This window comes from Megalops cyprinoides, chromosome 15 (genome assembly GCF_013368585.1).
Source record: "Megalops cyprinoides isolate fMegCyp1 chromosome 15, fMegCyp1.pri, whole genome shotgun sequence".
NCBI lineage: Eukaryota > Metazoa > Chordata > Actinopteri > Elopiformes > Megalopidae > Megalops > Megalops cyprinoides.
The window spans coordinates 3,435,953-3,448,729 of record NC_050597.1 but is presented as its reverse complement, the minus strand read 5'-3'; the positions used below and the strand labels follow the sequence as shown (position 1 = coordinate 3,448,729).

Genomic DNA, 12,777 nt, shown 5'->3' with positions numbered 1-12,777 from the left:
TATCTCCCTGGAGTGTGCTGGATACATACAGCAAAACACTTAAATTTTGGTTTTATTTTTTTGAAAAGGTGGAGAGGGGGCTTTAAAGGTAATATGAAGATCCTACTGGCAAAATTATGCAAAACAGCATTTGGAGGATGAGCTATTGGCTATTAGCCCATGGGTGCTTTAAAGGTTGTAGGGTAAAATTACAGCCCAGTGCTTGGTGTTTGGCGCTGGTGATGATGTTCACAAAACAATCTCTCTGCAAACGAGCTATCTCCTGGCTCTTCTACAAAATGCAAGACTACCCCCAAACAAAGACACCTTCAGCTACACCTGAATGCACCTGCGCAGATGAGACCATGCCGAGGTTCCCCATGCACACACCCCTGGTCCCGGACAGCCCTGTCTGAGAGCCTGTCCCTCCTCTCTTTTATCACGCTGCTCCTGAAGTTCCCAAAGGTGGGAGATGGGAAACAGCTGCATGGGGTTATTTTCTCGTTTCGGCAGGTTCTTAACGTGTGTCAGTGGCAGGTTCTCTTTCGAAGCTAAACACACACAAACTTGCACATATGATTTTACGCTAGAGCACACACACAGATGTATACACACACAGTACACGCAAGCACACACACAGGTATTTACACAGAGTTACGCATACAAAGGCACACATACTCTCAGTCACTCATGTGCTTAGACCCAACACTTAGTGCTAGTGAAGGGCAGGAGTGGGTGTGCATCTGCAGTTCTGAGGCCCAGGGACTGACAGAGAGAGCGCTGAAGTGAAACAGACACATCCAGAGAAGGAGGGAGGGAGAGAGAGGAAGGGAGGAAACGAGAGAGAGAGAAGGAGAGTGGGAGGAAAGAGGAGCATGGCTGCAGAGAGAGACAGGCTTTGTCAGGTTGGCACTCCTGGAAGCCTCTCAGATCACCTTCTGAAAAAGCCGCTGACAGCAGGGGCTGATCGGGACAGAAAGCTCGGAGAGTCCGGGGTGATGGAGTGCCTCCAGGCAGAGCGTTGCTGTGGGCTGTTTAATCAGCTTTGCATGCTGCAGCATTGACTCATGCTATGGAAAAATGCCTTCCATTCAGGTTGCTGTCAGCTGGTGTCAGTTTCGTATCGCTCACCACCGTCATTGCATGGACATTTCTGCCACTGGGCCCTTACAGACAAGCCTGGCTATTCAGTCTGGGTTTTTATTTATTCATTTTTTTTAGCTGTCATATTATGTCATATCTATGTATCACTGTTGCAGCCCATTCATTCAAACAGATCTAATCAACAATCATTTTATCATCACTATTTCTGTATTATTGTAACCTGTGGCTGGGAATGGGTGTTTTGCACTGGTGGAAAAACAGTAAAAAAACAGTGGCTGCAGGGGGAGGCAGAGAGTGCCAATTTAAACCCCGCCTCTCTCTCCTGTTATTGGTCCACACCTCTGTGGGCTTTTCCACTCCTTTTGTTGTCTGTGTGGGAGCCCTAGGTTAAACCCCGCCTCTCTCTACTGCTATTGGTCCACTGCTTTGTGCACTGTGTGGGAGTCCCAGGTTAAACCCCGGCACTCTCTTCTGCTATTGGTCCACTGCTTTGTGCTCTGTGTGGGAGCCCCAGGTTAAACCCCGCCTTTCTTTCCTGCTATTGGTCCACTGCTTTCTGTTCCATATGGGAGTGCCAGGTTAAACCCCGCCTCTCTCTCTCCCTTGCCCTGCCCAACCCCCCCCCCAGCCGTCAGATGCGCCCGTCAGGGCGGAGCATGCTGAAGAGCACGAGCGTGAGCGGGGAGATCTACTCGCTGGAGCGCACGGACGGCAGCCAATCGGATACGGCGCTGGGCACCCTGGGCGCCGCGTCGAAGAAGCGGCGGTCCAGCCTTAGCGCCCGGGTGGTGGCCATCGTCGGCCTGCCGTCACGGCGCAGCCGCAGCACCTCACAGCTCAGCCAGACCGGTGAGTCCGGCCATCCCACAATGCACCGGGGCGGGCCTCACCTGTGGACCCACCTGTCACAGCCACCCCACTGCCCCACTGCTGGCAAACATGACTGAACGCAACGGCCGACTCAAGATCTAGCTGATTGGCTGCAGTGGCTCAGCCTAGGTCTTGCTGATTGGCTTACATTATATTACATTACGTCATTTAGCAGACGCTCTTATCCAGAACGACTTCCAAATAAGTGCATCACTATGCTAAGAGTAGTTATTGAGAATTATTACAGGAGGTCAGTAAGATGCTGCCTTAAGTGCTAAACTAGTGAAAAGTGCTTTTTTTTGGATGATCCAGAGTGCAAGTCGTTGACCGGCTGCAATACTTCACCGTATAGCATGCTGGCTGACCTCCTTCAGACTTAGCCGATTGGCTGTGATGACACACCGTAAGTCAAACTGATTGGCTGCAGTGGCTCACTGTAGGACTAGCTCAACCCCCTCAATGGAATGAAAAGTGCAAATTTGTGTGTTAGACTTTTCCGATAAAAATTCACAACTTCAGCTTCAAATAGGCAATAGGCTGCATTGGTGACAAAGGAAGAAGTCACATGTCACATAAGCTATTGCAGTAGTTCTGCTTTGGCAGATTTCTGGATGTGTCATGTCTGAACTGGGCTGGGCACACACTTATGGATGCTATGGAGTCAACACACATGACTGTTCACATGATTTTATATTCATTGAACTGCTTGTCTCAGAAGCACTTAATTTTTAAGTGGCAAGAAACAAGCTTTCCTTTCCAACCTGTTACATTACACTAAATCACATCATTTAGGCTAGCAGACCTTCTTTTGTCTTCTGTTTGTGCTCTGACGTCCCCTCTGTGATGTCCCCTCTGTGACGTCCCCTCTGACGTCCCCTCTGTGACGTCCCCTCTGTGACGTTCCCTCTGTGACGTTCCCTCTGTGACGTCCCCTCTGACAGCCACGGAGGAAAACACTGCAGCTGTTCTTTTAAAAGCCCTTCATTCATATAACATTTGCTTGTTGCAGGCTAGTTAGATACCAGTGTTTACGTAGCCGTAAAACATTTAGCTGAATTTTGCTTGACAAAGTTGCTGATTGGTCAGACACAAATGGCATGGCGGAGTGGACTGATGAACTGGATCATTGAACACCTGTGCCATGTCGGTGCTGTACTGGTTCTACATGTTGGATTCACTGTACCTGTAATCCAGGTGAGAACCACCTCTAGCAATGGTTTTGCCAAGCGAGGTGCAGGTGCTGAGGTCAGGTGATGCTGTTGCACACACAGGAAGTGCACCTCATCCCTGTCTGCTGGTCAGCTGACCGCTACACGCTCCCCATATGCGTGCGGGTTTCTCTTCTCTTCTGCGGCTCCAAGGTCCTTATATGGAATAAATAGGTTCTCTCCGCAGCCCAGTAAAACGCTGTGTTTGACATTTCAGTCTTGTAAAGTGACTGAAAGCTGCATATCTGTATAGCCAGGACTCTGCCTCTCAGGATCAATGCTCTCTGAGACTCTCTGAGCTGTGAGTATAGAATATTTATTACTTTCACCATAAATTAGCAGGGCTGGTTTTTACTCGTGTGCCGTGTTTGTACGGCCATAAATTAGTGGAAGTGATTTTTTTAGCCATGTGTCTTCAAGCAGGTTTTCATATTTTGTGTTTGATAGGTAGCTAGCTGGACCAGAGAGATGTTTGCATTTTGGGGAATGCTTTTCAGAATCTTCTGCCTGTAACTTATTGCTGGCTTAAATTATGTCCCTCAAATCTTTTGGCTGAGAGTGTCTGTGTTTGATAACAGATTTCCACAAAACTGGAATAACAAACGCAAACTGAAAAGGAAGACTTTCCAACACTCAAAACTTTGGAGGGTGTGCACAGACCACAAGCTTCAGTCGTCAGTTGTTAGTTCCATTGTTGTGAAGTAGCTATGAAATATGAACGATACAGATGGAGGCAGAATATGACAGTTAAAGCCCCTTGCATGGTCCTGGTAGTGGGCTTGATGTAGGTGTTCTGTGCAGTGCTGTTATGATCTGGCTGTGGTGAGGAATGTAAATATTGATAAAGGAAGGCCTATTTATGGCTCCTATTATGTTCAAACACCGAAGGCAGCCGTCCCACGCACGTCGTCACAGATGTCATGGAGACCGGCGAGGGTTAGTTAACGCGTGAGGAACTGACCCATCCCGTCAAAACCTCACGCCACCTCGTTCTCCCCTGAAACCTCCGGCTGGGGCCTCACCTGTACCACTCTCCTGTTGGCCCCGAATCCCAGGAGCTGTCAGACTTTCTCCTGGCTGCCGTTTCAAAGTGTGCACGGTCAAGCTAACACGCCCCCCCACCAGAACGGCTCTCGCCCCACGCACGCTCCGCGCAGGGGAAGAAGAGAGACAGGCGGGTTGCTGGCTTGGCAGGAGGCAGCCACACACAGCCATCATCCACGGAACGTTATCAGATCTAATGTGGACTGATGCCTTTGAAGCTGGACCCGATATCCTTTAAAGTCTCATATATTTAGGCCTGGTCCATTTATGCTTTAATAAATGGATGTTTAAAAAAAAAAAGAAAAGTTGCTGGCCTCTCTTCCTGCCAAGCTGGTGGATAATATCTTAAAAGGCCGGAGAACAGTAAATCAGATTGTGAACTGGAGCTGCGTTTCATTATAAATCAGCTTCTCCGAGTCTGCTTTGCCCAAAACAGGTGGTCTTTGGCTCTGTGTGCTCCCAGCTGGTGCTAACCTGCATGAGGGCAGTAGGGGGCAGCGACGGCCACAGGCCTGTCAATCAGGGCACAGGGACCAATGCCACGGCACGCAGGGCGTGTCACAGTAACAAGAGAGCTTGCACCAGCGCTCTGTCCCACACCCATTCGTCCACAGCAGGAAGTGACATTCACCGTTTTGTTCTCAGGGTTATTGTTGCTTAAGGTAAAAGATTGCTTATTCACGTCCTCTCAGCCACTCTGACAAACAAAACTCACCATACTGTTAATCCAAACACTAATCCTTGCCAAAAGTTAATCCTTGATCACCCTGTAGTTAATTTTCAAGTTCACACACTGACGGAAGGGGAACACTGTGGAGGACGTCAAACACGGTGCACAGATTGCAGATGCACCATGGGTAACTGAGTTCTTAGGGACAGTGGAAGCTTGAGGTTCTCTCAGTACCAGCTGTGGCCAACGTGACGCATGGTAAAGCTGCCTTAGAAGTGAAATCAGGTGGCGTGCAGAGCATGCCGCTCTCACACAAACAACAGGAGCTGTGGAATCACAGCGTGTACCTTTCCCCCGGCAGTCTCACTCAACCTGGTCTGCATCAAACAGGAGTAAATTCTGCAGACGGCACCCGATGACATTCTGACAGGAGATGAGATAGGCAGGGCCTTGCCAGGGCAGCTTGTCTCGAGCGGTAATACAGCTTTTCCTCTCGAGTGTGAAAAGGTTAAGAGGGAGCAGGAGTATGGAGCTGGTACTCTCACTGCAGACACAGAACCTCATGTCCACAGGACACAGGGGTAAGCTCCTCTAGCAGGGTCTTGCACATTCAGCTGCCCTGTCAGCAGTGCCTCTTCCTGCTCTCAGCTCCTGGGTGCCTCTGAACGAGGAACGAAATCTGTCCAATCACATCAGTGTTCTGGGGGAGATGTTTTTGACAGCCTGGGTCAACCCCCAGCAAAGGCTGTCATGGGACTTGTGAAGCTGGTCTTGTTGTGATCATGTGACACAAGGAGCCATGATGTCAGAAAGTGCAATGATGTCATGCCGTGTTTGTTTGTCTGTGTATGTATAACTGCCATCAATATTTTAAGAGATGTTAAGGATGTCTTGGATACTTATTTTAACTGTGCATATGCGTGTGTGTGTGTGTGTGTGTGTGTGTGTGTGTGTGTGTGTGTATGCGTGTGTGCGTGCATGCATGCGTGTGCGTGTGTGTGTGTGTGTGTGTGTGTGTGTGCGTGCGTGTGTGCGTGCGTGCATGTGTGTGTGTGCGTGTGTGTGTGTTTCAGAGGCCGCCAGCAAGAAGTCAAAGGGGCAGATCCAGCGCAGCCAGGAAACGGGCATGGCGGTGGAGTACCCACGCAATGCTATGGCACGCCAGGCCAGCCGGGAGTCCACAGACGGCAGCATGAACAGCTACAGCTCTGAGGGAAAGTGAGTGAACCCCTATACTGCTCCCCCACCCCCCCACTCCCGTGGTTAAACAGTGTCGCCTGGTGTAGACACCACTCTACCACTTGACACCACTCTACCAAACCTCTGCTAATTATGTCACAGTAGAGCTTCTGCTATAGGGCTGCTGATGGTGTTTTTTTGTTTGTTTGATTTACATTCTGCCCACAGAATCTCACAGAGAGATATTTGTATCCTGTTAAATTAAACATTAAAGATTGTCTGACAAAGAAAACTGGGGCACATTTTATATATACGTGTATATAGGGGAGAATGGATTATTGACTAAAAAAAATCCAGATCAGACATGTAGTAATATGTTGCCAGTGGATAATTATGTACCAAGCAGAGGAACAGCCTTTTGATGTTGTCTTATGTAACTCTGTCCCCGGGATTTTGAAGGAGTGCAGCTTGGTTCATTAGCGACTCCACATCACTGACTTATGAGAAGCCAACCGTGGAGGAAACTCGTTCACCTTTCCAGAAGGACAGGGTGACGGGAGAGAGAGGGCTGCATTTGGAGTTCGTAGTGTAATGAGTAAAGCACTGCACTGCATATGCTAATCTGTGAATGACACCTTTTTGCTCGCTGGCCGTTTAGCACCGCGGTTCGCTAACCACGTACCTGTGTGGTGTGCCTTTACTTTCACTAAATAAGAACATGTATCCAGACCGCAGAATGGAGCGGAGCAGGGCTGGTAACCCAAAAGATGGGGCGCCACTCGTGTACCTCTGGGATAGGTACTTAACCTAAATTGCTTCAGAGAATATCCAGCTGTATAAGCGGACGTTGTGAAAGCTATGGAAGTCACTCTGGATAAGAGTGTATGCCAGGCAAATAAATAATGTAAATAATGACTGTTCCTTTGTGGAGGCAACGCTATTTCCAGTCTCGGTCACAGATAATTAAAACATTCTTCTTCGTTTCTGCTGAGGGGCCTAGCTGGGTCTGTGCCCCACCAGAAATAGCAGCAGTGTCCTTAATCAAACAGCTGGCAGAACCACTGTCACTCAAACTCGCCGCAAATGATACATTGCAAAGTGGATCCGGACTGAAGAAGCACTTAAGCTAATCACGGTTTGATTAATCTGAATGGAGGTCTTAAATACTTTCATACTGAATCACAGCAGCGGCCAGCGTCTCTGTCCAACATTCCTGAGAGGATTAGATCATGGAAACTGGCTGGGCTCAACAAAGAGCTTGTTATACATTTTTGAGATGCAGGACGTGTCTGAAATGCTTCACTCACATTTCAGCGGTCTCTGTTTTTCAAGGCAGATTTGACGAATGATTAGAGCTTAAACCGTGTCATGAAAAGAAAGCCGTTGCCATGGGCACGGCAGCATCTGGGCGGGCAGGTACAGTAAGCGGATGACCTCATCTGACTGCAGTCAACGCTTGTCCTTCAGTCTCATTTTCTCAGGGGTGCGGCTGGGGGCTGACAGCCAGTTTAGTGACTTCCTGGACGGCCTCGGTCCTGCGCAGCTGGTGGGAAGACAAACCCTTGCCACCCCTGCCATGGGTGAGTAACGTTCTTCCTCTTCCTCTTCCTCTTCCTCTTCCTCTTCCTCTTCCTCTTCCTCTATCTACTGGTCCCTCTCTGGCGTTGCTCCGTGTGCTGTCTTAAACACTATTTCCTGCTTCACTGCTCCACGTCCTGCCTCACTGCCCCACTTCCTGTTACTTTGTGTCTTTCCGACCCACTTCCTGTTGTACAAGTGCAGTGCTGGTGTCACTTACCTTTTTGAAATGTGTGCCATAGTGGGAAAATTAAACAGCACCAATTACCAATTTTCTGTCAGTGTCCATCAGATTAGGTTAGATATTGTTGTAATTAGTTACAAACATGCTAAATGGAAATGTGCTACGGTGTGTCAACAGCCAGTTAAGCCAGTTGAGGGTGTAAATCCACAGTTTACAAAATATGAATTCTTAATTGGTTTTATAGTGATCTGTCTTGATAGCCTTGAGGCTAACGGAAGCTCTGCCTTCGTGTGTCTGGTCCAGGAGACATTCAGATCGGCCTGATGGACAAGAAGGGGCAGCTGGAGGTGGAGGTGATCAGAGCGCGTGGCCTCACACCAAAACCAGGATCCAAATCACTCCCAGGTGGGCCACGGCCTGGAGTACAGCTCTTATTGAGACCGTTACCATGCTTCACACTCCTTTCCACTGTATTTTTCAGCTGTAGCGAGAAATACAATCGTGTCTTTTAAGATCATTTGTGAAGAATACTTCAGAACAGATCAGTTTTTTTTTTGATAAGTAGGTGAAGTGCAACTCGCGGACGAGGCTATCCATATCGATATGAATTTAAAAGCAATGTGTTCGGACAGTATCACAGAGCAACAGACTGTTTTCTTATTGCCGTTTCTATTTATCTTTGCCGATTTGAATATCAAGTGCTTCTTACATAACTGCCTTTTTCACACTCGGTTAGAAATGTGCTAAAGACGCTGAACTGAAGAGCCTGGTGCAATATATGCAAAGGGGCTCTCCAGCAGCGGCCCGGTGCAAAATCTGCTTGTGTTTCCTACAGCTCCATATGTCAAGGTGTATTTGCTGGATAATGGAGCATGTAAAGCCAAAAAGAAAACCAAGATTGCACGGAAAACCCTGGATCCTCTGTACCAGCAGGCCCTGCTCTTCGATGAGAGCCCGCAGGGCAAAGTGCTACAGGTGAGGGCTGCAGAACAGGTGTGCGGCTGTCATCCGCTGAAGCTCCTCTCAGGAGCGGAGCCTGACCTTCCGTGTTCCTGTTTTCCCTCTCCCTCAGGTGATAGTCTGGGGAGACTATGGGCGAATGGACCACAAATGCTTCATGGGAGTCGCACAGATCCTATTGGAGGAGCTGGACCTATCCAGTACGGTGATTGGCTGGTACAAACTGTTTCCCCCCTCCTCGTTGGTGGACCCCACGTTAGCCCCCCTCACGCGACGAGCTTCCCAGTCATCGCTCGACAGTTCGTCAGGACCTCCGGGCATCCGATCCTAGTGAACGAGCAGGAGACTCCAGCAGACAGGACGAGGACAGAAATCAGTACCAGACAGAATCACCATCAAAGCTTTTTGGAGCCTGACAATCACTCCTGTTACTTTTTTGACACTTTAGTGTTCGGTGATTATGTTTGAGTTTTTTTTTCATGAAACAGGGCTGTTGTAAAATATAAGGGAAAAAAACATTTGAACAGAAACCAAGATTATGCTGCTTAATAGAGGAACCAGTGTTGATGCTTGTCTCACTGGATTTAAGCAATCAGCCACAATAAAGATGTTGTTTTAGCAGTGTAAGAGGAGTGTCTGGGAGCAGGAATCAGAGGCCAGATCTCCCTGGCCGTTCCCTGAAGCTGCCCCAATCTGCATGTCTGTTCCTCCACTGAGACCTGCCAGGGGTCCGGGGTCAGGGGTCAGGGGTCAGAGGTCATGTTGTGACGGAGGAGTCGCCAGCAGGGTGCTTGCTGGTGGTGGTGGTTCTTCTGCGTTGTGCGGAAAGGCCTTTTCAGTGTGTTTACAGCAGCCTCCATGCGCTGCACCGCCTTAGGCTCATTTACGTTCCTCTTCTGTTTGTATTCTGCCACACACACACTCACACACACACACACTCACACACACACACTCACACACACACACACACACACACACACACACACACACACACACACTCTCACACACACACACACACTCACACACTCACACACACACACACTCACACACACACACACACACACACTCACACACACTCACACACACACACACACACACACACACACTCTCACACACACACACACACTCACACACACACACACTCACACACACACACACACACACACACACATTTGCATTAGATGTTTTATGATCTCCGAAGTTGGCACGGAAAACAAATAAGTAAAAAAGTGAAGAAAATGAATAAATACAAATGAATGCAATCTCTGCAGACAGTGACGGGGACTGTGAAAAGAGCCCTCATCACGGCGGCCAAGAGGATCTCGCTCAGTCTGCTGTTTAAATAATGAACAAGCTGAATCCGGCCCTCTGTGCAGAGATGCACAGTTCAGCCCCCCCGGGTAATGACCAATAGATACGGCTCTAGGATGCGCCACCTGTAGCCACGGCCAGGGTGCTGGAGGGCACCTGTCCGTGAGGTGAGAACGAATCTCCATTGCTCTTCTTTCACTGACTGTCTCCAATGAACTCTGGACACGTTCAGGCCTTTTTTTTAATCAGACTTTAGTTTACATTCTTTTCTGATTACCGCAAGCACAAGAGCTTGGTTTTTTTTACATGCAAAAATATCCTTTTTTTTTTTTTGAAAAAAAAGAAGGAAAAAAAGACGAAAAAAGCCAAATTACAGCTAGCTTTGTTCTTTTTCCCCTGACTCATACTGATTCATCTCTGCCTAGATTTCGGGAAACTAAAGAATCATAATAAGCCCCTTCCAGAGCATTTCTGTAACAGTAATGGTACTATTGTGTGTGTGTGTGTGTGAGGGGGAGGGGTGGGTTCAGGAGACAGACACCTAGACTCACGCCCTCCCCCCCCGCCACAGGCCGGCTACTCCTTCCACCCCAGGGAGCAGCATGACTCTGGAACTGTTCCAAGCTGCATGCACATTTTTAAAACAAGACAGATGAAAAAAGTGATTTAAATAAATTAACGTGTGTTAGTTCCACATACTGTAGGCCAGCTTGTATGTTGCATGTAGTTGTACAGTTTGCTCGTACTTACTATTAAAAGAAAAAAAAAAGAAAAATTAAAAAATTATAACCAAGAGACCGAAGCCATTCATATCACGTGTAGACATTTGGCCCCTGCCCAGCCCCGCCGATGGCCTTCACTCTGGGACTCAGTGTCTACAGGACGTTTTCTAACGAAATTTCAGTTCTTTTTTTACCCAATGACTGAAAGTGCTGTACTGCCGTACTGAGCAGTTTCGGGCTCTCCTTCCACTGAACTCACTGGTGTACAACACCGTGTACTACTGGGGTCTGGGATTATTGTAGAAAATGTGTATAAACCAGAGCTAACTGTACGTGAAGTATGATTATAACAAACATAATTATAAAAGAATTATAATATATAGATATATATATATATACATAGATATATATATTATAAAACAAAAGTATATATAAACACACAAACCCTTACAAATGTGCAGACACAGAGTTTGTAAAAATGAGAGCCGCATAGGTTTGCTGATATTGACAGAGGCCATGTCAGTTTAGTGGATCAAAGTGTTGTATATTGGGACCGCTGAGCGGACCACACCCCATAATGGAACCCCTGTGAGACTCTATTGTTGTCCCGCTATGGCCAAACTAAATTGGACGCCTCCTACTTAAATCAAGAGCGGTCAGAACACCTCCATGTGCTTTTAACCGAACTCCGAGCTCATGTCATGTAAACATGTTAAATAAAGTTGACTCTTCATGTCCCGTGAGGCTGATTTCTTTACTTTGTCAGTATTATTGAAAAATGCTGATTGTTTACAATTTTACGTGTTCCACTGAAACAACAGAAAAGTATTAACTGCAACATTTCTTGTTTGTAATAACAGATGTGGCTCAAATGATGTGTATGTTTTATATTAAAGAGTTCATTTTTATTATTTACAAATAAAAGACTGTGTGGAAGAAATTTAATTTTTTAAGTTATTTTCTTTGAGATGTGTGTCCTCTGAATGCCCCCCTTGTGTTTTAGTACATTCAAATGATTGGTGCCATTAATTTGGGTGGTCCCCAAATATTCCTCGCTGCTTTCAGTGCCCTCTCATATTATTATTGATAGACATCTAACAAACGCATAGTGTGTAACAAAGAACTTCCAGGTCTAAGAAGTCGGCAGCTTTATATGTAAGAAGCACTCTGTCTCCCCCTGGTGGCAGGATTCTACAGCGGCTCGGCTGAAATTCTGAAATGAAACAGGTGTACCTTTTACCATTTATTTTTCCTGTGCAAAAAAAAGGAGTAGCCTCTCGTCGGGTCCCCAGATTCCCCTTAGGCCCCCGAAGCCTCAGTGCATAAGTTTAGAAAGCATTACTCATTTTTTTTTTAAAGCAGCATATTGCCTCCAGTGTTTCACCATCAACGTACTGAAAGTTCTTCACATTATTAATAGAACTTACAAATACTATTTGCACTCTGAGCAGCATCGTCCTCTGACAGACATGTGTAACATAGACTCCACTGATCCTTGTTTTTGGGAGGATGCAGGACGAGCCATGGCTCTGCTGTCCTTGCAGGCCGGGTGACGGCACAGATGGTGACAGAATTCTGCAAATTCTGAACAGCAGGGCCGTAAGCAGTCATATTCAGCCTGCGATGTTCCTTTAAAGAGCAGGAGAACTCGAAATGTAACGAGCACTCAATGCCTATTTGTGTGACTTAGCAGTGATTTTGATGCTAATTACCTACGAACCTGACAGATTTCTCAGCATCTGGGCTCAGATGGGAGTCCCACCTCCCTCCCTGTGACCGCGCGCCCCTCACCTACTTTAGTTAACATTGATAGATAACCGAACAGGATGTGTGCAGCAGGCGTGAATTACAATGGGAGTGAAGCGGTTTGTTGTCAGCACAGTGACAGACCTGTTACCTGTAGGAGCACGGCACGCTGCTCAGGGAGCTGCATTTGTTACCTGGGGCTACAGGTGCAAACCCTGGGGG

The 12,777-nt window shown here is 47.4% G+C and overlaps 1 protein-coding gene across 5 annotated transcripts in view; it reads left to right on the top strand.

Annotated features, from left to right (window-relative positions):
- Positions 1-9,747, top strand: part of LOC118790013 (regulating synaptic membrane exocytosis protein 1-like) — a 35,719-nt gene extending 25,972 nt beyond the window's left edge. For all 5 annotated transcript variants that reach the window (XM_036546801.1, XM_036546804.1, XM_036546800.1 and 2 more), the window contains 6 exons: positions 1,712-1,932; positions 5,949-6,093; positions 7,522-7,634; positions 8,120-8,221; positions 8,652-8,791; positions 8,889-9,747. In XM_036546801.1, coding sequence (XP_036402694.1) covers positions 1,712-1,932; positions 5,949-6,093; positions 7,522-7,634; positions 8,120-8,221; positions 8,652-8,791; positions 8,889-9,107 — 940 coding nt within the window. In that variant the 3' untranslated portion in view covers positions 9,108-9,747. The remainder of the gene's footprint in view (positions 1-1,711; positions 1,933-5,948; positions 6,094-7,521; positions 7,635-8,119; positions 8,222-8,651; positions 8,792-8,888) is intronic.
- Positions 9,748-12,777: the final 3,030 nt, after the last annotated feature.